Source organism: Loxodonta africana, chromosome 19 (genome assembly GCF_030014295.1).
Source record: "Loxodonta africana isolate mLoxAfr1 chromosome 19, mLoxAfr1.hap2, whole genome shotgun sequence".
In the NCBI taxonomy this organism is placed as follows: Eukaryota; Metazoa; Chordata; class Mammalia; order Proboscidea; family Elephantidae; genus Loxodonta; species Loxodonta africana.
In genome coordinates this window covers 666,901-692,025 of record NC_087360.1, presented here as the reverse complement: position 1 = coordinate 692,025, position 25,125 = coordinate 666,901, and the positions used below count along the sequence as shown (strand labels likewise).

The window sequence follows — 25,125 nt, the reverse complement described above, 5'->3', positions numbered from 1 at the left end:
TGTCTGTAGTCACTTCTGTAATCGTATCTAAACCTTTAAGACATATCAGTAAATTCGGCCTTGTCCCAGGCCGTTGTATCTGTGAAGTCATGAGTCAATGTGCTAGTTATATTTTTTTCTAATGTACATTAAAAGTCCACCCAAGCATGAGTTCCCCAGGAAGTCATTTCAGAGGGCAGCGGTAGGAAAGCTCGCCTGGAGGAGACAGAGGGGCAGGGAGTAAACGGGCGGTGTCATCGTTCACAGCCCTCACTCATTCATTCACTCACTCCCTTGTTCATTCCCGGGTTCAGGATGTGCTGATGCCTACTAGGTGCTGTGGAGAAATAAAAAAGATGAAGAAAGGAAAAGCGTGACTCCCGCAAGATGCAGACGCCATCTGTGCTGTAGGAAAGCAGGAGCTTCTAAGCTCTGATAAAAGGCTGTGATTCAAAACAGAGACGATTCACTCCTACGGTGGGGTTTAGTTTCTTCCAAGGCCTTCAGAGCTCAGCAGTAATTAGCAAAGCTTCACGTGGTTTCCAACCACCCAGGCAGCCCAGGAGGCCTGGGAATGAAGGTTGAAGCCGTGCCCCTCCTTGAGAAGCTCTCCCACCCCTCCTCCAGGTTTTAAATCTGTCTTCAATAAAAACAACAGCCCAAAATTGGTCTCAATCATAATTTAAAAGCAGTATTTCTGCTCCAGTGACTGGGAGGTCAGAAGCAAATGCCCGTCAATTGTCTGAGAATAACACGCACATTAAAAAGTGATCACCCTTGTATTTCTGCAAAGATCCAGTTCGTTCTGTCATTAGATTCTGGCCACAAACCACACAGTGACGAAATTTTAATACCATTTTTGGTTTTTAACAGCAAGCACTGTACTGGTTAAGTTGTAGTTCATCAACATACAACGGGTATCTCTCTCATTTCCTTAAAAAAGATCTCGGGGTGCTCGCAGATGAACTGAAGTGTGACATTCCCTGCCAAATCTATTACAGCTGGCACTGATTTTTTTTATTATTGCTCAGAGTTCCAAGATAAACTTAAAATAAGCTTGTAAGGTAACGGTAGCACAATCAGCTGGCGGTGAATTTATTTGCATGAAAAATTCCTACTGTGATGACAGAAACAGCGAGGGCTGAGGGACACTGTGGCCCAGGGGTTCTCAGGTTCCGGGGTGGGGGGCCCTTGTCATCACAGGGACAGTATTAACATCTGGCCTGTTCTGAGCATGGGAGGGACAGTGGTCACGGCACGGGTCCTGGTCCCGAGGTCCTGCTCTAAGCATGAGGGGGGACGGTGGTCACGGCACGGGTCCTGGTCCCGAGGTCCTGCTCTAAGCATGAGGGGGGACGGTGGTCACGGCACAGGCCCTGATCCCGAGGTCTTGCTCTGAGCATGAGGGGGAACAGTGGTTACAGCACAGGCCCTGATCCCGAGGTCTTGCTCTGAGCATGAGGAGGGACGGTGGTCCATGGCATGGGCCCTGGTCCCGAGGTCCTGCTCTAAGCATGAGGGGGAACGGTGGTCACGGCACAGGCCCTGATCCCGAGGTCTTGCTCTGAGCATGAGGAGGGACGGTGGTCCATGGCATGGGCCCTGGTCCCAAGGTCCTGCTCTAAGCATGAGGGGGAACAGTGATTACAGCACAGGCCCTGATCCCGAGGTCTTGCTCTGAGCATGAGGGGGGACGGTGGTCCATGGCATAGGTCCTGGTCCCGAGGTCCTGCTCTAAGCATAAGGGGGAACAGTGGTCATGGCACAGGCCCTGATCGCGAGGTCCTGCTCTGTAGAGCTGCCTCTCCCAATGCCCCAAGCTTCTGGCACTTGTCTCCTGGGCCCTTCAAGTTCAGTCAGGCTCCTGTTGTCAGTGTTATTGTTTAGTTTTTTGTTTTTAATGGAGAAGTTAATCTACTTGCCACAGATCTCATGGTTGGTAAGTGACAGAGGAGATTCCAGAATTCGTCTGAACTCAGAGCCTACATTTGTAACCATAGTTCCTGGGTAGCACAGAGGTGAAGTGCTTGGCTACTAACTGAGACGTTAATGGTTCAAATCCACCCAGAGGCGTCTGAAAGAAAAACCTGGTGATCCGCTTCTGAGAAAATCAGCCACTGAAACCCCGGTGACACATGTAGGGTCGCCGTGCATCGGGGCTGACTTGATGGCACCTGGTTTGGGGGTTTATTTGTAACCGTGGCGTTGTGTTATCTGTGGTACTAGCGAAGTAGTTTTTTGTCTGCGTTTTTTTTATTGTGGTAGATGTGTGTGACCGAACATTGACCATCCCAGCGTTCCCCACGTGTACAGTTCAATGGCGTTGACTCTGTTCGTCATGTAGTGTAACCGTGTCATCATCCGCCCCAAATGTTTCCATCACCCTTGATGTCATCGCTTTAATGCTTTAAAAGGATCCATTAAAAATGGAAACAACCCAAATGTCCACCAACAGATGAAGGGACAAATAAAACATAGCCATACAGTGGGGCTTTATTCAGCCACAGCAAGGAATGAAGCCCTGACACACGGTGAACCTGGAAACGTCACGCTAAGGGAGGATGCCAGACGCAAAACCCACACAGTCTGTGATTCCGCCTATGCGGATGGACCCAGACGTCCCACTGGGCATCTCCCCCCGCTGCCTAACTGAGCTAACACCTGCCCATGTGTCATCTGAGCTGAGCGGACCCCCCATCTGCCTGTGTCCACTCTGGCACTGACCCTTGGAGACTGACATTTTAAGTTGTTTTAAAATTGTTTCTAAAAAGGCAGAAAAACATACAATATGATCTACAATTTTTTTTTTTAATCCAAAAAATAAGGCTCGGTATTTAATGATGAGATACTTATCTGAAAATTCAGTTTCAGACTGACATTCCATTCCCAAGGAGATCATATAAATAGGCCCCCATAGCAGGAGTCAGCAAGCTTTTTCTGGAAAGAGCCAAATGGCAAATATTTTAGGCTTTGCAGCTATGCTGCTCCGTTGCAGCTACTCACCTCAGCTGTTGCAGGCAGAAGCAGCCACAGTCTGTAAACAAATGGGCGTGGTTGTGTGCCAATAAAGCTTTATTTACAGAAACATGCTCATGGGCCATAGTTTGCTGACGCTTGCTGTATCCCAGGAACGCACCCTCTCCTGCTTTTCTGTACTCACTGACTTTCAGTTACAGGAATTTCCAAACGTGCACGAGAGTAGAGAGAACAGCACGCGCCCACCACTCAGCGCCAGTAACCATCAGCATCCTTACCCTTCTAATTTCACTTTTTCTGGAAGGTTTTAAAGCAAACCCCAGGCATCCTTCCAGCCACGAGCACCTCCATATGTGGAAGACTTGCATTTTGAAATGTGGGTGTCTGTTCCAGTGCTCATTAAGTGATCCCTGGCACTGAGGACTGAGGAGACCTGCACCACCTTCAAGAAGAACAAGAGATTTCTGAGTCCTGTACCTGGGCCCCCTCCAGGGCCCTCAGGGAGACACGACCAGCAGTACCTGGCTCTGAATGGCCCAGCAGGTGCCTACACACACCCACAGATCACCTTCTATGCCAGACAGTGGGTGTGTGCGGTGTACACAGGCCCAGAGTCAAAACCCTCCCCAGGCCCTACGGGCAACGCTGCCGGAATCGCAGCCTTCGAGTTGCAGATTGCATTTTCTGGTCCTGGACGTGCCAGGGAGGAGCTCTGCTTAACAATTCGAGGCCCCTCGCACCTAACAGAGGAGCCCTGGTGATGCAGTGGTTAAGTGCTTAGCTGCTAACTGAAAGGTGGGTGGTTTCAACCCACCAGCCGCTCCTCGGGAGAAAGATGGGGCAGTCCAACTCTGTAAAGATTACAGCCTTGGAAACTCTGTGGGGCGGTTCTGGTCTGTCCTATAGGGTTGCTATGAGTCGGAACTGACTCGACACCAACGGGTTTGGTTTTTTTGTTTTGCACCTAAGGGTGTGTGTCTGTGTGAGTGTGAGTGAGTGAGTGAGTGAGTGTGTGTGTGTGTGTGTGAATGTGAGTGCTCAGGTACTTCCTAGAGGCAATATAAATTGGGAAATGGATAAAAGTGAGGATCCTAGGCATTTCCCTTAAGCTGTGGTAGACTGACAAGGTGTACAACACTTGAGTGTGCCTGGGATCTGAAAGAAGAATGTATCTCGACAACACCATCAGGCCATTTGTCCAATTCCAATCGGACAACGGCAGGTGCAGGCAGCGGGCACACAAGAGCGCAGGGAGACCCAGCCTCCATCGGACGACGGCAGGTGCAGGCAGCGGGCATACAAGAGCGCAGGGAGACCCAGCCTCCATCGGACGACGGCAGGTGCAGGCAGCGGGCACACAAGAGCGCAGGGAGACCCAGCCTCCATCGGACGACGGCAGGTGCAGGCAGCGGGCACACAAGAGCGCAGGGAGACCCAGCCTCCATCGGACGACGGCAGGTGCAGGCAGCAGGCATACAAGAGCGCAGGGAGACCCAGCCTCCATCGGACGACGGCAGGTGCAGGCAGCGGGCATACAAGAGCGCAGGGAGACCCAGCCTCCCTGGGGACTGCACTGGGCCATTTTCCCACCATGGCCCACACTGAATACCAGGCAAGGTTGTGAAACGGCCCAGTGTCGAGGCAGTGTTAACTTGTGTGGCTCTCTTGGAGAAGTTCGAATCCACGAATGTTGTTGTTGTTGGGTGCCCTCAGGTTGATTTTCAACCTGTGGTGACACCATGCGACAGAGCAGAAATGCCCCATAGGGTTTTCTAGGCTATAATCTTTACGGGAGCAGATCACCAGGTCCTTCTCCAGTGGAGTTGCTGGGTGGGTTCAAACCGCCAACATTTCGGTTAGCAGGTGAGCACTTAACTGTTGCACCACCAGGGTTCCTGAAACTAAGAATAAAGGGCCAGGAATACTTGAGTTCCCTGCGAGAGGCCATTCAGTTTAATGATGGACAGTGGGATTTTAGAGCCAGACCCTGTAGCGTGACACCCTGCTACTCACTAGCTGTGTGGCCTTGGACACCTGGCTTAACCTCTCTGAGCCTCTGCCCTGCGAGCATCACAACAGTGCCTCCCTCGAATGGCTGCTGCAAGAATTTAGTGTTAATGTGTGCAGAGGGCCTGTGAGAGGGTCCGAGCACGGGAACTGTCTGCTATTATTATTCTGCCCCCTAACTCCACTGCTGGCATTTTTCTTGGGGAAACTGACCCAAAAGCCTTTTGCAGAAAACTGTGAATTCAACAGGAGTTATAGTGGCAAAAAGAGAAATAAGCCCAGTGTCCCTCCATGTAGAAATGGCCAGGTGGATTTTGAGCTGTCCCTTGGCGGAACATTACGTAGTCATTTTAAGCATTATGATGCTGGAGGCCAGGCACAGCCACTGGAAGTGATGCTCAGAAAACGTTAGGTGGCAAAGTCAGAGAGTAAAGCGTCCCTATTGTACCACCACAACTAGAGAAACAGATATGTGTGTGTGAGTACGTGTGGGCACAAGCCTGGGAGTGAGTGAGTGTGTGAGCATAAGTGTGTGTTGTGTGTGTGAAGGCACACATAGTTACACTGGATATTTACTGTGTATATATTGTGTATAGATATATAGATATTGGTATATATTTACCTAATGTAAGTTTTACACGGGGACATTGGTGGCTCAGTGGCAGGGTTCTCACCTTCTGTGAGGGAGACACCGGTTCCATTCCCGGCCACTGCACCCTGCTGTCAGTGGAGACTCACGGGGTGCTGTGATGCTGAACAGGTTTCAGCAAAGTGTCAGGACTAAGACAGACTAGGAAGAAAGGCCTGCTGATCTACCCTGAAAGTCAGCCAGTGAAAACCCTGTGGATCAGGATGTGATCCACAGCCTGTCCTGAGGAAGGGCAGGACCAGGCAACGTTTCCTTCTGTTGTGCACAGCGTCTCTGGGAGTCAGGACTGACCGACAGCAGCGGCAACGGCGTTTTTTATAAACATAAAATGTTGGAGTTGACGGTATTCCTGCCCTACCATGAAGCCTAGCACACACAGCAGTGCTCACCCAGCCCATCAGAGATATCGGCTCTGAACTCCTGTTGGGGGCAGGAGCCAAACACTTCTCGTGGGGCTGGTGGTCTCCGAGCCAGCCAGCAGCTGCGTCTGGGTTAGGACACACCAGCTACAGCTAATCGCCCAGAGGGCCCAGGGCAGGGTGGGGGCCTGGAGGAGGGGTGCCCCCTCACCCTGCTCCACGGTGTGTGCAACATGGAGCTGGAGGGTCAGTGGACGGGCACGGATCCTTCTTGTCCAATTTGGCTTCCTTCAAAACACCAGAGTATTTCCATTTCAAATGAAATCCTGCACGCCAGCCAGGTCCCTGAGGGGACCCCAATGGTTCTAGCACCTCCCGAGAGGTGACCACATGCCACAGACCCCTGCAGACCTGACACTGGACCACAGCCAGGATAGAGCCAGTACCTGGCATAACCGAGAACCAACCCCGTCAGTGTTCCTTCTCCAAACATCAGACGCAGAAAGGGAAGACATCTTTCTCCTTCCTGCCAGCAGTGAAATACTTTCCGCCCAGAAGCCGAAGCCTTGTCATTTCTTCTCGTTTTTTTCTTCCTTATGCCTCCGAGTATAATGAATGGCAAGAAGATTTCCTAAAGTAAATCTTCAAGTGTCAGCATCTCCCGGTGTGGAATAATTTCCCCAGCTGGACCTCAACACTCAAGCTGCGTCCTTCAAGGGAAGGACAGTGGTTCCTTCTGTCTGCCCTCCAGGTAAACCCACTGTCACTCAAGGCTACCGCTGCTGCCAAGGCTGGAGGAGCAGATAAGAAATCAAAGAGCAATTTCCAGCCACCTTGCACTGACCCGGGGACTGATCTTTGTCAAGCAATTTTCTACCCAGGGTTTACCTTCTCATAGTCTGTACAATGAGGGAATTAGGTTAGAGGGTTGTGAAGAGGCCTCGACGCAGTGAGGCTGGGTGCGAATGTTTATTTTGAAGGACTTGCCATTGCTGGACTCTCGATGGGAAGAACTTTCCAGACGTGGCCACGCAGCACCAGTTAAACGTGGGGCAGTCCGTCTCGCTAAGGATTTAATTAGCTTCTTCTCAGGCAAAGGTCTGTATCACCGCTTGCTGCCTTGGCTCAGTCTGTGCGGTCAGCCTTCCTGGGCCCATCAGGAAATGACAGCAGCCCGTCCCTACGCTCTGCCACCTGGGAGCCAGGCAGGGTGCTCCTCTGTGCTCAGGTGTGCCTGACTTTCTCTGCTGGCAGGTACCTCATGGAGCCCCACCGGGCCCACTCATCTCCCTTTTGGTGATTCTCCCAGTAGCAGAATAGCCTGTTCCAGTATTCTCTTCCAGTTATCCATTTGGAACTCAGGGGTAACCACAGGGTGGGCTTGGGACCCACTTGGCCCAACGGAGGTGGATCCGAGCCCAGACTCTGCGAGGCCCTGGCGCACGTGCCCCACCTCTGACTGGTGGACCAAGTATCGCTTTGGGTCTCTGGGAATTGGCGTTGATTCAGAGCCAGTGTCCAGCAATCCCCGGAAAGTCTGGTTGTTCCCCTCCCCAGGGCACAATGGTGCTGATAAATGATAAAAGCTGGTGCCCACGTGGATGGCTAGGAGGAAGGTGAGTAGAAGACATTTTGGCTGTTTTGAGGGTCCTTCCACAAGGGGGCCTGGCTTTCCCTTCATTCGAGGGGCTCCATGTGGATCCTACAGCACTAGGAGAGTGATCTCATAACTGGGCATTTGCCCATGACTCTGAGACCCTTCAGTGGGGATTCTGCAAACTTAAATATCTCCAGGGGCCAGCAGACCCAGGACATGAGCTCATGTGACATGCTGAGCATGAAGGAATTAAGACGTCTCTCCGTTTTCTTGAAAATACTCAGTCCACTCTGTCTAGTTCTGGTCTCCCGTTTTCAATGAAGAATTGGGTCTGGGAAATTGTTCTCTGCATTGAGGGGAGACCAGTGACACACAGCTGACAGACAGCTGCGTATGGGGGTCCTTGGGGAGTGGTGGCGGCTGTGGCACGTCCTGGCAGCAGCTCAGCTCCAGGTAAAACTGACCACGCAGGGACGCGAGCCTGGTTTTCTTCCCGTTGACAGGGAGATACAGTAAATCATTTTCACATGACATCTCCTCATATTTAAACATTAGTTCATATTTAAGAATATGTATATGGTACAAGCAAATCAAGCAGATTTGTGTCACAGATGCAGCCTTTTCCTGGGAGACTTGATGGTCGTCTGTGCACAGGCGATGGGTACAGGATGGACTCAAAACGGGAGATACGAGAGCCCTTGTTCATCTCCCCAGGAAGAGTGGCTGGGGGTCCGTGGAGCCCCTCCTTGAGAAACCCACAAGCATTGGGGTGGGCTAGCACTGTCAGTGTAGAGAAGGCCTGCTCTGCATCCTGGTGAGGTCTTCGTGGGGCTGATGGCTGGCTCCCTCTCCCCCTGATTCCCAGGGACCTTTCCAGAGCAATGCTAAACCATTGCATCAGCCCTGTCACCACCAGACCCACACAGTCCCCCTGGTGGACTTTCTGGCCTTCGACTTCCCAGGGGAGCTGCACTCAGGCATATCAAGGACATGCATCTGGGGGCTGGCCATGGTTAGCTAAGCTTTGTGGACACGAGGAGTCTCTGCAAGTTTTAGACTCAGAGTCGACCTTGGGAGCTGTCCCACCTCCCAATGTGGTCTGTTCTCAGATGGCTGCCCTTGGCTCTGTCCCCAGGGAGGGAGGTGCTGCTCGGCCCCACCTTCTGTCCAGGTGCCCCAGCAGACCCGGTCTCCCGGCCTTGGAGGGCTCGCCGGAGGGGCCTGCGCTTGACATTTGTCATTTTTGGCTGCCCTGTGGGTGAGTTTCCTGGGGCACTAGAACAAGTCACCATAATTGAGTGGCTCTAAGCAGCAGAAACCCACTCTCACCCAGTGCTGGGGGCCAGAAGTCCAAAATCGGGGTGCTGGCTCTAAGGGAGGGCCCTTCCTTCTCTTCCAGCTGCTGGCAGTACTTGGCATCCCTGGGCTTGTAGGTTCATCTCCATCCTCACATGGCATCTGTCCTTCCCGTGTGTGTGTCTGTACTTCTCTTTATAAGACGCCACTCAGAGGGACTAGTTTTAGTACCTCATTGTGATTTCTGTGCCTTTTCCTGATGACTAACCGTGCTGAGCACCTTTTCATGAACTTGGCGGCCCTTTGTCTGTCTTCCGTGCTGAAGTATCTGTTCAAGTCTTTGGCCTGTTTTTCAGTGGGGTTGTTGGCATCAGGGCTTTTTAAGGCTCCCCACTGATGCCAATAAGGGGCAAGTCCAGGAACCGCTGCCCGACAAGCCCGACAAGACGTCGGGTTAGGGGACCCGCGTTCACGTCACAGCTCGGGTATCTGGAGCCTGTGAAAGGTGTGGGGGCGCCTCCCACTGTGAGTCTGCATTTCACCGACGCCTCACATGTCGTGCACTAGGCATCTGCTTTGCCGCTAATTGGGGATTATCAAGTGCATTCTGAATGAAGAAAAATAGCCCACGAACCGCTGCTGCCTGCCCCTAGTGGGCCCCGGGGACCCATCGCTCTGCCTCTTCAAAACAGATGAGCTCTGGACCACAGTATGACTGCAAAGCCCGGGAAGGTCCAGCACCTGTTCCCTCAAGCTGACTGCCGTGCAGCTGGCTCTCGAAAGCTTCCGGAGCCCCGTCTCTGAGGGCCAGAGCGAGACCCTGGGGGAGCTGCCCCTTTCGGCTGGGGGCCTCTCCTTAGTCTTATGTGCTTGAGCAAACCTGTCAGGGCAGTGCTTTGTGCCCCCTAGAAATAAATCTGTAAAGTGTGAGACAAGAAACTTCATTGCCAAAGCCCACTACCCTCACTGCTGAGCATCCAGACCCTCGGACGCGGGTTTATCACCGCATGGAGTTCTGTTGGGCAGGGCAGGTGTGCACGCAGGCCGTGAGCCCCATGGGGCAGCCCCAGGCTGGACACAGGCTTCCCAGGTGAGACACCCTCCTGCCCGGACCGGTCTCAGGCACTCGTGAGGAAAAAGCTTCTCTCAGGGGTGTGTCAGCAGGACCAGCACTCTGTGCAGATAAGTCAGCGAGGGGGTCCCAGCCCAAGCCCTTGGAATTCAAAATCACCGTGGGGATACCTATGTCACTAGTGGGGTACAGGGGGTGCAAACTGTACTGGGTGACACCGTCAGAGGGGGTAACACCAAAATGACTGTCTATAAAGTTTTTGTGCAGTGTTTCAGCAGCAATTGGTTATTTTTTGATAAAAGTATTCCTGTAGTTGGTTATAATAACAAAAATATTTTACATAGCACAGCTTACATGTGTCAGTGTACCTACAAGGCTAAAACTCTATGTTCATTTACTTTTTGAACCTTCTAACGCGTATGGTCAGAGCCGTCCTTGTTGCCTAATTACAACGACGCTTCCAATCACGTTTTCGTCTGCAAAGGCTGTAAGCACGAGCTGTTGCTTTCGTTGCTGTTTTTATAGTCGCTGACTTTGTCAATTTTTCTGGTGTTTTAGCTGCAATATTGTGGCAATTAGTATTTGTGAACCTATATCAATAATTTTTTTGAGAATGATGTGGTAATTAAAGGAAAAGGAGGAAAAAAAAACATTAGTACGAAAAACATGACTAAGGATTCTGTATGGCCTGGTACGGGAGAAGGTCCATGGAGTGGGGGTGACATCATGAGTTACCACACTGGGTGGCACCAACCCCAATAAGGCCACTGGGGAGACCTGGCAGTGTTGGGAAAGGTTCCAGGGGTCAGCGGATTCAGGACACGCACATTCATTCTAGGAAAGAGGGAAAAAAGCCTCTATCCTGCTGGATCCCCAGAAGAAAGTGAAGGGGGGGCTGGGTCTTGATGTATTGATTTCTCAGATTTTAATTCGAAGGCTAGGGAGGTCTCAGAAGCTGAGATGAGTGCAGGAGCCCAGCTGACGGTGGGAATGAATAAAGCAAGCCAGGGGTAAGAAAATGACAGTGCAAGTATGATGCTGCAGTGTCAGGGAGACTACGGCGAGTGGTGGGGACTGCAGCAAACTGGAGCCCACGCGTCCTGTCTAAAGAGGAAGCTGTTCTCAGCTCCAGCCAGTGTTGCCCGTGAGAACATGGACCCAGGGCTGCCAGACCTTGCAATTTCTCAAAAGATGCTAGAATTGTGTATTTTTAAAAATGTGAAATATTTCGATTTTTATGTTTGGAAAACAGCTTTGCAGGACAAGCTGTTGGGGCCGTGGCTTCTGTCTTAGCACTCACCATTGTCAGTCTCACTGTCTCCAGCCCTCTGCTCTCTGCCCACGTTTCTGACTTTTCTTGTCGTTGCCTCTGTGTTGTCCCCACTCCCCCTCCCTCTGTCTCTGCTCATGCTCCCCCCTCCATCTCTGTTCCTCTGTGTTGTCCCCACTCTCCCCTCCCCTGTCTCTCTTCTCCTCTATCTCTCCTGCCTCCCCCCTCCCACCCTCTTTCTGTCCCCTGACTCTCCCTCCATCCCTCTCCCCCTCTCTGTCTCTCCCCTGCCTCATCCCTCTGTCTCCCCCCCGCCTCACCTCTCTCTGTCTCTCCCCCCGCCTCACCCCTCTCTCTCTCTCCCCTCTCTCTATCCCCCTTTCTTTCTGTGAGCCCCCCCCCCACACCCACTGTCTCCATCTCTCTTGCTCATCCCCAGCTGGTCTGTTCATGCTGTCCGGTCCCACGTCAGAACCAGCACTGCTGGGCCCTCTTCACCTCACCACATATCCCACCTCACTCCTGGGCAGCCCCCCGTGTGGCCTGCACCACTGTGGTTTTAGCTCCATTTCTGGGCGGCTCAGCTGCCACGCGGGCTGTAGCCTTCTGCAGGGGGACACCCTGGCTCCAGCCCTTGTGCCCCATGCTGCGCCCGTCTGTGGCCCTGCGGGTGCCCCGCTCACCTGATGGGTGCCGACTCATCACCGCGGTCCAGCCAGTCCTGGGGTGGGACGATGTACATGCACCAGAGCCCCCAGTTGTACCCGTGGGCCGCGTTGGCGTACTGCTGCACCTCGAACGTGTTGTACTTGATGTTGTCGATGGCCGGCAGAATGATGCGTCGGCGGTCCTCCCGGATCCTGGTCAGCGCGGGCTCTGCCCTGCGGGGCACACGGGGTGTCAGGGGGCTGAGCCCGGGACCCCACCCGCCAGGGAGGACCCATCCCAGATGTGAGACCAGCTCTGACGCCAGCTGCTGTGAGCCCAGCCCAGCGGCTCGGCCTCCAGAAGTCCCACTTCCCTCGGGTCCTCAGAAGTATTTATTGAGTGCCAACTACTTGCTGGCCCTGTTCCAGGCACTGCAATGGAGCAGGGAGGAAAAGAGGCGAGAACTCTGTCTTCGTGAAACTTGTCCAGTGCACAAAATAGACAACAGTATGTGGCGTCCCTGCTGGGGGTGCACAATACTGCGTAAGTGATGTAATGCGTTAGAAGGTGGTAGATATTGAGGGAAATAAAGAGCACGAGGTAAGCGCGCTTAAAAAACCTACTGCTGTTGAGTCGATTCCAACTCACAGCGACCCTATAGGATAGAGTAGGGTTTCCAAGGAGCGGCTGGTGGATTTGAACTGCTGATCTTTTGTTTAGCAGCCGAACTCTTAACCACTGCGCCAGCAGGGCTCCAAGGGTGCTTAGGAGTTGCAGTTTTCAGTAGGCTCACAGTGTAGGCTGCACTGAGTGGAGACCGGAGGGACAGGTAGGAGAAGCAGGTGGGCAGCTGAGGTGGGCTTTCAGGCAGAGACCCTGGGCATGAATCTGGGGAACAGCCCGGAGGCCAGGTGGCTGGAGCAGAGAAATGAAGGACTGGTAGGCGGTGAGGCCAGCAAGGAAAGTGAGGGTAGATCACGTAGTGACCAGAGGATATGGACTTTCTACTGTGACCGCGACCTCCGAGCCCCTGGCTGGTGCAGATGGTTAACACGCTCGGCTGCTAACTGAAATGTTGGAGGTTGGAGCCCATCCAGAGGCACCTCAGGAGAAAGGCCTGACGATCTTCTGAAAACTGAGCCACTGAAAACCCTGTGGAGTGCGGCTCTGCTCTGACACACATGGCGTCACCAGGAGTCCGTGCCAACTTGGTGCCCTCGAGGGGGTATCAGCTCACACTGCTGACTTGTTTCTCTGTGCAGGGCCTCCCAGGGGCGTCCCTTGTCACTGCAAGGATGAGGTGCCACACACACCCCACCGCCTGGCTGGAATTCCTGGGGGGCATGGGCATTCCCCACATGGGGCTGGGTGGCACAAATGCTACAGCAAGGTGGGGAAGACCTGTGGGCCGCCCAGAGCAGACCTGGGGAGGGGGACAGGCCCAGGCAGGGACACCTGGGAGGCGCATCCTGGGCCCCTGCGTGGCAGGAGCCACACGCCCGACCTCACGCTCCCTCCTTCCAAACCAGAGCGCTGCTATTTACCTGCCTTTCAGCCTGGCGAGGAGGATTAATTAATTAATGTCAGCAAAGTACTTCAGAGACGAGACACTCTCTGCAGATGCTACGTCTGCTGAGAAGGTGGAATATTTTGTGGCAACAGCTTGGGGAGGGGAGGGCTATTTGCAGACGGATAACTCGGTCTCCAGTAGTGAAAACTGAAGTCACACCAGCTTAAAATTGTATCTGACATGACAGGCTCATGGCTCTCCCAGACGCCCCCCAGATCTCTGGGAGGGACAGACAGGCTGCCAAGTACAGCTGTGCAGTGCACAGCCTAGACAACAGTGTGCGGTGGCCCTGGGCAGGGGTAGGTGATAATATATAAGTGATGTGATATATTGGGGTGACAGGTGTCGCAGGAAATAAGAGCTGCCTCATGAGAGTGGGGAGTCAGAGAAGACCAATCAGATGTGGCCTGGATGCAGCCAACCGTCAGGACACACTCTTGGCTCTCAGCCCTCACAGCTTTTGCCCAAGAAGAGCAGCGTCTTCTAGGACGCTCGCTTCCTGTGCCCCACCCCCGCCATTCCTGGCTTCCTGCTGTGTAATTCTGGTGACTTAGTTATTCGACATGCATGTGTACCATGCTTTACGCACATGGACTCTGTGAACCCTCACAGCAGCCCTGGGATGTGGGCTCCATAGCATCCCCCTCCACGGACAGGAAATGGAGCTTGCATCCCTGCACCACGCGCTGTTTCTGCAGGCCGCTCAGCGACGCCACATCCGGATAGGATTTGTGTGGAGGGATTCAGTGTGATAACACCCTGCCCACCTCGAAGGACTGTGCCCTTCTCTCCTAGCATGGAGCACAGGCTCAGGGGATATTCCCAGGTGGAGCTCCCAGGAGGACGTTGAGGAAGCATTTAAGAGCCCGCCCAGGGAGCTGCTTTCAGGGGACTTGGAGCCAAACCCCCGCTGTTCCATGGATGCACCCTCTGCTCCCTGGGCTGCTCCTGCTGTGAGAACAGCCGCCCCGCAGCAGCACCCAGGCAACACCAGGGAACCACTGGGTCAGTCGACGCTTGATGGACTAGTGACCCTGCCCTTAAGGCGACACTCGCTGCCTCAGAGAAGGATGCTGTCCCCCAGAGTCGGGCAGGGCTTCCCTGACTAAAGGGTGGCTAAGAGCCCTGGGCGGGGGAGCTCATAAAACACGATTCCCGCCCCCACTTCTGACTCATGCGGGCTCTGCGTCCCAGCCAGCGCCGAGGTCTGTGGACTGTACTTTTGGTTTTGGGGGTGACAAGACCCCCGCCACTTGGGGCAACCCCAGGACAAGGCTGTGCCCTCTGCTGGAGAGGGCTCCTCTGAGTCACCCCCCTGACACACCCTCCTCCAGGTGTCCTATTCGAGTCTACTTCTCCCCGAGCATGGCAGGGGACAGGAAACACGTGGACCATTGATCTAGAATCTTCCATAAGGATGAGAAGAGGCTTCCAACTCGAGCCAAAGTGCTAAGGCCCCTGGGGCACTCAGAGCTCCCCAAGTGAGGACCAGGGCCGTGCAGACCGTATGTCTACGCAGTGACCTCTCACCACCCGAATGTGACCCCCCACCTGAAGTCCCCTCACACTGATGTCCTCTGGCCGCAGCCTCTGTGATCAGCAGCCAATGCAAATTCTCCTGGGAACAGGACAGGGGGCAGGTCAGTTCTCAAATGTGCACATCAGAACTTCTGCACAGTGTTGTCCAGGACACCAGAAGCCCTGCCCCGTGAAGGCTCTCTGCACTTAGGGAGTGGACTCAATGACTCCTGGTCTCCAAGGCTACCCTCTCTGTCCTAGAACCTCCAAGGAACCCCTGAAGGGGCCCTACTCATGCTTCCCCATCCTTTTTCCCTGGATCCCACAAAGCAGGCACTTGTAGACCCCCACCCGCCAGGGATACCGGTTGTGCCCCCAGCCCACCCTGGCCCTCACCAGCCTGTGTTGAACTCCACGTGGGCGTCGAAGAAGCCGACGACAGGGGCGGTGGCTGCCTTCCAGCCCTGCAGCCGGGCTCGGATCAGGCCTTCACGCTTGCTGTTGCGGACGATCTTTACAAGGCCAGGATACCTCTTGTGGACGTACTGGTCCAGGTTGAACTTGAGCTCAACTGGGGAGAGAGGCAGAGCAGCATCTCAGCGAGCCGGCCTCTGCCAGGTCACCGTGGGCAGGTAGGCACGTGGGCATGTGTGTGCAGGGCCCAGGTCGGTACCCCATAAATGTCCCCCAGGGGACCTAGTGAGGCTGGACATGGTTCAAGGCCCAGGAGCCGCAGAGACAAGACCCTGGCCCTCAGGAAGTCCATGTTCTTGAGGGAGAGGCAACAAGCAAGAACACACACGCACAGGATGGACTCAGAGAGCAGCAGCGCTGCAGAGACCCAGGGAGGGGACAAGTGTGGGCACTTGTGGGAGCATCTGTGGGTCGTTGGGCAGGTGAGGGGGCGGAGAGTTACAGGTGCCGGAAGAGAAGGCTGAGTCCTGAGACTGGAGCCAACAGGCGTTCCAAAAACAGAGGGGGGGGCGGGAGGAGACGGGTCCGGGGGATGGCAATGAGGGGCTCACCAGCTGCTGCTGAGTTGACCTGACTCATGGTGCCCCCATGTGTTACAGAGTAGAACTGCTCCACAGGCTTTTCTTGGCCCTGGTGGCGCAGCAGTTGAGCTCGGCTGCTCACCAAAAATTCAGCGGTTCGAATCCACCAGCCATTCCTTGGAAACCTTATGGGGCAGTTCTGCTCTGTCCTGTAGGGTCGCTGTGAGTTGGAATCGACTCGATGGCACCGAACAGCAATAACAGTCTTTACAGAAGCAGATTGCCGGGCCTTTCTTCTGAGGTATTTCTGGGTGTACTTGAACCTCCAATATTTCGGTTAGCAGCTGAGTGTGTTTACTTTCTGCACCATCCAGGGATGCCACAAGGGGCCTCCCGTAAAAACCCACTGCTGTTGAGTCAATTCCAACTCATAGTGACCCTGTAGGACAGAATAGAACTGCTCCATAGGGTTTCCAAGGAGCGGCTGGTGGACTCAAACTGCTGACCTTTTGGTTAACAGCAGAGCTCTTAGCCATTGTGCCACCGGGGCTCCTGAGGGGCCTCAGGAAGGTTTAAACCAGCAGTCCTCCCTGCCCTGGTGTCCAGCCCCCAGCCCCAGCCGCTCTCACCGTTGTCACTGTTGTCGTCCACCAGAATGACTTCCTTGAGGAGCTGAGAGGGGGTGTGGTTGACCACGCTGTGCACTGAGCGCAGGATGACCGAGAGGGCTTCATTGACAAAGATGAAGACCACGGAGATCTGGGGCAGGCTCTCAGAGTAGGTCATCTGTCTGCACCTGTTGGGACAGGAGGGGCTGGGGTCAGGCTAGGACGTGAGGGGTATGGGAGCCCCTGAAAGAGGCTGACCCGCGCAGCCTTCATCCCACCACAAGTGAAAAGGGAACCACAAGAGCAGTGAGAGAAAACCAAGCAGTTGCACTCGTTTTGGAAGCTGGTCTTCCACGTGCTGCGCCAGCCTGGCTCTCTCCCTGCCAGGAGGGCAGACAGGCTTGCGTGGGTGAGGCGTTACAGTCCTGTGGGCACTGCATGGAGCATTTCCCCCAGGCTTCCAGACGGCTGGTGAAAGCTGCAAGGGAGTGAGACCGCCTACCCGAGGTGCAGTGGGGGGCGGTTCCCTCAGCCCCTGCCTCCTGTTCTGTGCCCTCCGGCATCATCATCTGGAGTCAGATCCAAGCAGGCAGGGTGGGCTGCTCAGAAACATGGGACACACCCATCAGATGAGGGAACTCAAATAGGAGAGCTCACCAGAGCCAGCAGTGCCTCCTAGGCCTCAGCGACCTAGAACTGAGAGGAGGGGGTGCAGGGTGGGGCAGGAAAAGGAATACACCTGAGGACTGCGGTGTGGGAAGTGGAGAGGGCCTGGGGGTGATGATCAGTGTTGTCTTTTCAAAAGGCCGTTAAGAAACGTGTATTTGCTCCTGAGTCGGAGGAAGGCACAGGTAGTATTAGTATGATGTAGTAAATTCACAAGGGGGAAAGGGAAACCAATAGCAACTCGCTAAAACCACCAAAAATAGAGAGAAAAAGAGGAAACAAAACTTCAAGGAAATAATAAGATAAAGCAAGATAGAAGGGATCGAGTCTCAGTTGCTACAGTGAATGGAAATGAACTAAACTTTCTTTTGAAATGGCAGATGCCATTTAATTAAAACACACATGCACACACATTCCGACACCACACACACTCTCATACACACAGACACACACATCTGTACACCACACACACTCACACAGACACACACACCACACACATCTCTACACCACACACATCTCTACACCACACACACACAGACACACATACCACACAACACAGACACACACACCACACACATGCACCACACCACAAAAACTCACCACCCACACACACAGTTTTGCTATTTGTGTTTTTAAAATAAGCATGGTTAAAATATGGTGATAAAGAAAGCTTTAAAATAATGAAATGGGAAAAGCGATAGCAGGCAAATGCCACCACCAAAAACCAGGAGTGCAGCATAAATACCGTAAGGTGGAACTTCACGTTAAACGTGTTAAACTTGATACAGAGGGCTCTTTAGATGGAGAAAAGTTATCAGCCTTTACGCATAAAGCGACCTGAAGCTAAGAATGTAAAGAAAAAGGGCTAGAAACTTAAGGACAGCTGGATGAAACGACGAGTAAGCCTCATTTTCAGAATCTGGCAGCCCTAAACAGTAGGATCATGAAGGAATTACCAGATGTATCCCCTAATTCCTTTGGGGAAAATATATTTTGTTCACGTGCCGTAGAACATTTACAGAAAGTGATCACATATTTGCACGTTTTAGAGAGCAGGGACCTTTCCGCCAGGCCGGCCTCACACGGAGTGACCAGTGGGGTCACAGGCCCACACCCACTGTCTCGGGATTCTTAATGCTCTGCAGTGGACCTGTGGGACCCGGAGCTCTACGGGACTGCCTTGTTTTACTGGGTCTCTCTTTTGACAGAGTGCAGTCTTCTGTCGCTTTCTATTAGTGGAAACTGTGTGCTTTCTGTCTCTGACAGGTTTCCACCTTACAGGGGTTCCGGCTTTCTCAGGTTTCACTGTACTATATCTCTGACCTGGTGTTGTATAAGTAAAGTCCAGTGGGACCACAGAGAGTGGGAGTGAGCAGGGGGAAAGGCGAGAGAAGGTAAACAGCTTTGTATCTGAGTACCTTTAGCAGCACTTTCCCCCGTCTTTTGAACAAGGGGCTCCGCGTTTTCAGTTTGCACTGGGTCCTATGAATTATGCAGCCCGTCCTGTTTAGAGGCGACAGTCTCTCATCACAGCCTAATACGGACCCATTGCCGCCGAGTGAATTCAGACTCGTGGTGACCCCATGTGTGTCAGGGTCTAACTGTGCTTCACAAGGTTTTCTTGACTGTGATCTTTACGGAAACAGATCAGCGGATCTTTCTTCTGTGGGACCTCTGGGTGGGTTTGAACTGCCAGCCTTTTTTAGGTTAGCAGCCAAGGGTAAACTCTTCGTGCCACCTAAACCAAACAAGATCAAACCCATTGCCATAGAGCCACTTCCAACTCCTGGAGACCCTACAGGACAGAGTAGAACACTCCCATAGGGTTTCCAAGGCTGGAATCTTTACAGAAGCTAGCTGCCACATCTTCCTCCCTCGGAACAACAGGTGGGTTGAAACCGCCGACCTTTCGGTTGGCAGCCGAGCACTTTAACCACTGCGCCACCAGGGCTCCTGTTGTACCACCTACGGACCTTTGAATTACAATTATTATTAACGGTTACATTGCACTCGTCACGTGCTCTGCACGTATCAACTCATTTAACCCTCACAGAAACCCTAAAGGCAACCAGTTATTCCCATTTTAAAGACGAGGACCCTGAGGCCCAGGCAGGTAACTTTCCCCTTAACTAGTGGGGCTAGGATTTCAGCCAAGCCCTCTGCCGCCCCGCCCCCCTCCACGCCCACTAAGGAAAGGGCCCTCCATCCTGCAGCCCCAGCGCACACTTCCCCCTTGGATTCGGGCCACCAAGACCCGTCAGTGTGGGACTGCACACAGCATCTGTCCCTGTGCTGACGCGGCAAGCAGGCTGGAGGAGTTCAGCCGTCGGAGAGATGCTTGCTGATGTGGGGACTTCGCTCCGCTTGTCTGTGGAGAAGAGTTGGGTGCACGATTTTCACGAGCTTGCAGAGTGTGTAAAACAGAAAGAGAAAAACCCAAGGGGATGAAACACACCTCAGACCCGAACTTCAGAACCGACTGCAGGAGCAGCTGTGTGCAGGAAAGGAAAGGGTCACAGAGGGAGCTGCTCCTGGAGCCCTGGGCAGGGGGCTGCGTCTTCTCCCACCAACTCCTCTCCCTCACACATCGCCTCCTTTACCTGCTGGCTTCTTCAGGGCCTCTCTCCCCCATCCAGAGCACAAGCTGCTATCACAGAGGGTGGAGGGGGACAGTCCCTATTTATCTTGCTCACTGCCGCATCCAAGACCCTGGTGCAATGCCTGGCATACACTAGGTGCCTAATAAGTATTTGATAAATGAAAGGGTGAATGAGATTCAATACTCCCTCCAGCACTGCCGTAACCAGCTCCCGGCCCTAACCACGCAGCCACCCCGACAGCTAACACGAACCCAACGTCTTGCTGATGAAGCTAGTGGCTGTTTCAGGCATCGATGGAGTTCCATCCCTTTTTTCTCCCGCTTTTCCTGGGTGAGGGGACAAGGGACCTCTTGGGCTTGGTCACTGTGCTACTGCCCTGTTCTAAAGCACCACCACCTACCAAGAACAAATCCTTGCTACCTGTGGTCAAGAAGTCATTCGACAACCAACAGATATCTCTAGGAGATATGCAATCATAAGGCATTGCTCCAAGTGCTAGAGACTCCATATCTACAAGACAGAGGAGCATTCCACAAGACGGAGGAGGGGTTCACAAGACAGGGGAGGGGTTTTCAAGATGAAGGAGGGGTCTATGAGACAGAAGAAGGCTCTATAAGATGTTGGAGGCATCGACCAATATGGAAGAAGGGTCCACAAGACAGAGGAGGGTCTGCAAGACAGACAGAGAAGGGTCCACAAGGTGGAAGAGAGGTCTGCAAGACAGAGCCTGCTCTCACAGTTCCCGTTTTGTGAAAGAGCATAGATAATAAGCAAGCAAACCAACAAATAAGGTCATTTCAGAGAGGGATAAGGGCTGTGATGTTGATGAAGTGGGTGATGGGGTAGAGAGTGCTTTGGGGGACAACTGCTCCAGGGAGAATCCACGAGGAGGCGACCCAGGGTGGGGTGGGATGTGTGATTGGGGTCAGGCTAAGGCTCTCCCCATCTTGGTGGCAAGGTGCTGGCAGTGGTCGAGGACTGTCCACTTCCCACCTTCTGTGAGAGCAGCATCTGAGCCCTGCCCGATGTCCCCAGAGCATTGGCAGAGGGAGCGGGTGGGGCAGCCTGGGCCACTTCACACTCTTGGAGTCCCCGCGTACTTATTTATGGCAGCGCAGAGGAAAGCTGGGGCCTCCCCCATTCCGGGAGGGGCAGAGAAGCCTCACTCCTCACCCTCCTTGCAGCACCATCACGACCTTCCATTTGATTTAGACGTTAGTTCCGGGTCATCTGGTCATACCCAGATATTGATCACCTTTGATTTACTGGCCTCAGCGGCACCCGCTTTATAAAAACGCTGCCTCCATTGACCCAAAGTTGTGTTTTCTGCAGCTCACGGTCACTGTGGTCCATGAGACAGACATGGAGCTCCCTGGGCTACTGACCACTGGGGGAGAGCACGAGGCTCCCAGGAGCTAGTAGAGCATTAGATCTTCCAGATAAGCCCCCAGTCTCTGCTGTGAGTGATTGAAAGGGCATCCCAAACTGGCCTCCACAGAAAGGGTTTGTTTGTTTTTTGCTTACATACATGAAAAGTCCAGGGGTGTATTTGATTTCAGGCCCGGTTTGATCAGGGTTCCAATCACGTCAGCAGAAGATGAGCCTCTTTCTTCTCCTCTCGGCTCCATGTCTTACGGATTGGGTTTAATCTCACGGGCACTCTGTCCTCATCCCATGTAGACCCTTCAGGGCTCAAGTCCAGGTAGAACAAGTCTCTGTCTAGGACATGCCGCTTCTCACTGCATCACTAGCTCTGACTGGATGATGTGCCCTTCCCTGAACCAATCACTGTGGCCAAGGGAAATGGGAGGCACTGATTGGCTTGTACTTGGATTATGTCATTCCTGACTGTGGAATTATGGGAGTAAGACATCACCAAGACCACAGGACCAAGAACTAGGAGTAGAATGAATGGGTGGTGGGAGACCAATGGTCAACAAATGCCCATTGGGGCAGGAAAACAGCACGAGTCAGCCAGATCTGCCTCCAAATCCAGGTCCCCCCACATCAGTGGGAGAGATAGGCCTCCTGAGCCTGAGTTCTCCCCTGTACGATGGGGTCGTAATTGTCCCTGCCTTATAGGATTGTGTAAAGCATAAGTGAGATCATGCGGGTAACCACAAACACTCAGGAGCATTAAGTATTTTTCCCTCCACCACCCATCTGTCAGAGTGTCATACTATGGTGGCGTGAACGTTGCCTTGACGCTGGAAGCTATGCTACCGATGTTTCAAATACCAGCAGGATCACCCATGGTGGACAAGTTTCAGTGCAGCTTCCAGACTAAGGAAGACTAAGAGGAAAGTCCTGTCAATCCACTTCCAAAAATCAGCCACTGAAAACCCCGTGGATCATCACGAAGATGGTGCAGGACCGGGCAACGTTTCATTCTGTTATAAATAGGGTAGCCATGTGTTGGAGCCAGCTTGATGGCGGCTAACGACACCAAGAACAACGTTTATCTCTGTATTACTACACTCACTGCTCACCAGGCAGCAAGTGGCAAACACTGGTAAGAAAATGAAAAGACGTATTATTGACTGGGAGAGAATATTTTCAAAGCATATATCTGATAAAAATAAATATGAAAACAATCCAATTTTAAAATCCTTGGGTTTGAACAGACACTTCACCAGACAAGATCCCAAAAACCAAACCTGTTGCTATTGAGTCGACACATAGCGATCCTATGTGACAGGGTCGAATTGCCCCATAAGGTTTCCAAGGAGTAGATGGTGGATTTGAACTGCTGACCTTTTGGCTAGCAGCCGAGCTGTGAACCACTCTGCCACCAGGGCTCCCATTAGTCATCGGAAACAAAAACCAAACCAAACCCATTGCTGTCAAGTCGATTCCAACTCATAGCGACCCTGTAGGACAGAGTAGAACTGCCCCACAGGGTTTCTAGTCTGCGATCTTCATGGAAGCAGATCTCCAGGTCTTTCTCCAACAGAGCTGCTAAGTGAGTTTGAACCGCCAACTTTCTGGTTAGCAGCCGAGCACTTAACCAGTGTGCGACTAGGGCTCCTAGAATGAGTGTAGATGTAAAGAAAAGAGGTACAAAGATTGATCCCTGGGGTGTGCCAACACTGAGACATCTGAACAAGGAGAGAGACCAGGAGGGAATGGCCTGTGAGGTGGGAAGAAAACCAAGAGCGTGGGGTCAGGCAGCCAAGTTAGGAAAGGGCGTCCAGAGGAGGGAGGGCTGACCTGCAGCAAATGCTGGTGAGTGGCCGTGAGACTCCAGCAGAGGATCTGCCACTGAGGTTGGTCAGTGAGGGTCACTGGTGACCTTAACAAGGACAATTGCAGTGGCATGGTGGACATGGAACCCAAGCGGAGACAACAAAGAGAAAGGGAGACAGGCATGGGGGGATGGTGGCCAAAGACAGCTATTTCCAGGCAGATCAGAGAAATGGGTGGTGGCTAGAATGGGCCATGGGACCCAAAGATTATTTGTAAGTGAGAGAGGTTACGTCACATTTGTAGCTGAGATGGCGCTGGAGGCAGAGGAGAGGTTGTTTGAGTGGCATCCTTGAGTAGGAGAGTGGGGACGGGTCCCAGTGCCCAGCGGAGGGCTTGGCCTCAGCCAGGAGCTGTGACAAGCACGAAGGCAGAGGGGTGTGCAGGGGCTGGTGGGACAGGTGTGGTTTCTGCTCAGACACCAGAAGGGACTGAAAAGAAAGCAGGTGTCCAGTTACACTGCTTGGTGGCCAGTTCTGTGGCTGCTGCTGTGTGCCCCAGGGCAGGGATCATGGCAAACAGTCTGTGATGAGCACACAGGGGCTGGTCTTAGGCAGTCAGTACAGGAATTCAACCTCAGGCTTTCTGACAAAGCAGGTTGGTCTTCCTCCTCAGCACACGGCCAACCTGTGAGGAGCTAGAAATATGTATATGCCACATTAAGCCAGTTATCTGGGTAATTTCAGCTCCATCGACTTTACACACTTAGTTCTGAGTGCCTGGATTACATGAATGGGCCATCTGGACTGGTGGTATTCTCTGGGCAATTCCTCCGTGTTTCTGTCTCTGCCTCAGGAGCCATGGTCTGGAAGAAATCCTTCATGTGAAGTAACACTGTCTCCTGAGATTGCGCTCACTCAGTTCTTCCCACAAGAACATGCCCCATTTAGGGTCACATCTGTTATAGGATGCAGCGCTGTGCAGACGTTTTGTAAGAATAGCCCATTGATTATAGTCAAGACAATTGTGAAATATGGATAGACGAATACAAAGCTTGGCACACAACAAGCAGTTCTAATTCTGGATCTGAGTGACAGAAACTGCGTTGTCATGGATGGGACCAGTGGGCTGAAAAGCAAGCCAAAGCCAGCATCTCTCTGAAACAGGATCATGAAGGACCCCTCTTGAAAGCAAAGGCAAGTGCAGAATCTCTAGAGCCTCACAGAGCCTGGACCAGATGGTGGAACAGCCAGGTGGCTTGTAGGGAATAACCAGCAGGCAGGTTAGTGTGTGCCCTGTTAGCTGTCACTGACTGGGCCCAATCTGCACAATGGAATGAAGCACTGCCCGGTGCTGTGCCATCCCCATGATTGGTTGCAGGTCAGGCCGTTGTGATCCACAGGGTTTTCAGTGGCTGATTTTTGGGAATAGATCACCAGGCCTTTCTTCCTAGTCTGTGCACTGCATCATAGCAACACGCAAGCCTCCACTGACAGATGGGTGGTGGCTGGAGTGAGGCGTATAGGCCAGGAATTAAACCCGGGTCTCCTGCATGGGAGGTGAGAATTCTACCGTGGAACCACCACTGCCCTGCAAGGACACCAGATAAAGCCCAGAGGTAGAGAGCCCAAGGGAACGGCATGTATACTGAGGCGGAAGGAGAGAGAAAGGAAGAAACAACTCCATGAGAAGGAAACTACCCTCATCTCCCATGCATGGGGTTTCCCCACAGTGAATGGTAACATCAAGGTGTGTCTGGGTAATGGCTGACTACAGTACCAAGTTTCTTGAAGTAAAAAAGCATTTAAATCATTGACCAAGTTATTTTCATTTATACAGCCTCCCCCTTTTTGATCTCAGAATAGCTTCCTCTCACCAGGACAGTAGAGTCCCTCTACTGCAGAGGAAGCCTAATCCGTTTTCCTGCTCCAAGTAAAAAACAAACTGTCCCCTTCTTAGAGAACTTATGGCAGAAAATCCCTTCATCATCCTCATAGCTAACTTCTGGAAATACATTAAAGATGGCCGTAAGTTCTTTGCTGGCCCTTCACTGAGAGGAGGAGTCTAATTCTCTCCTTTGGAATCTGGCCTTAGTGGCTTGTTTGAGCAAAAGAATGCAGCAGATGTGGTGT

General features: G+C 52.8%; 1 protein-coding gene across 1 annotated transcript in view; it reads right to left on the bottom strand.

Moving 5' to 3' along the window:
- Positions 1-25,125, bottom strand: part of GALNT9 (polypeptide N-acetylgalactosaminyltransferase 9) — a 108,585-nt gene that overhangs the window by 41,794 nt on the left and 41,666 nt on the right. Inside the window, exons 3-5 of the mRNA XM_064271947.1 lie at positions 16,566-16,732; positions 15,338-15,512; positions 11,889-12,086 (exon numbers count right to left, since the gene is read on the bottom strand). Coding sequence (XP_064128017.1) covers positions 11,889-12,086; positions 15,338-15,512; positions 16,566-16,732 — 540 coding nt within the window. The remainder of the gene's footprint in view (positions 1-11,888; positions 12,087-15,337; positions 15,513-16,565; positions 16,733-25,125) is intronic.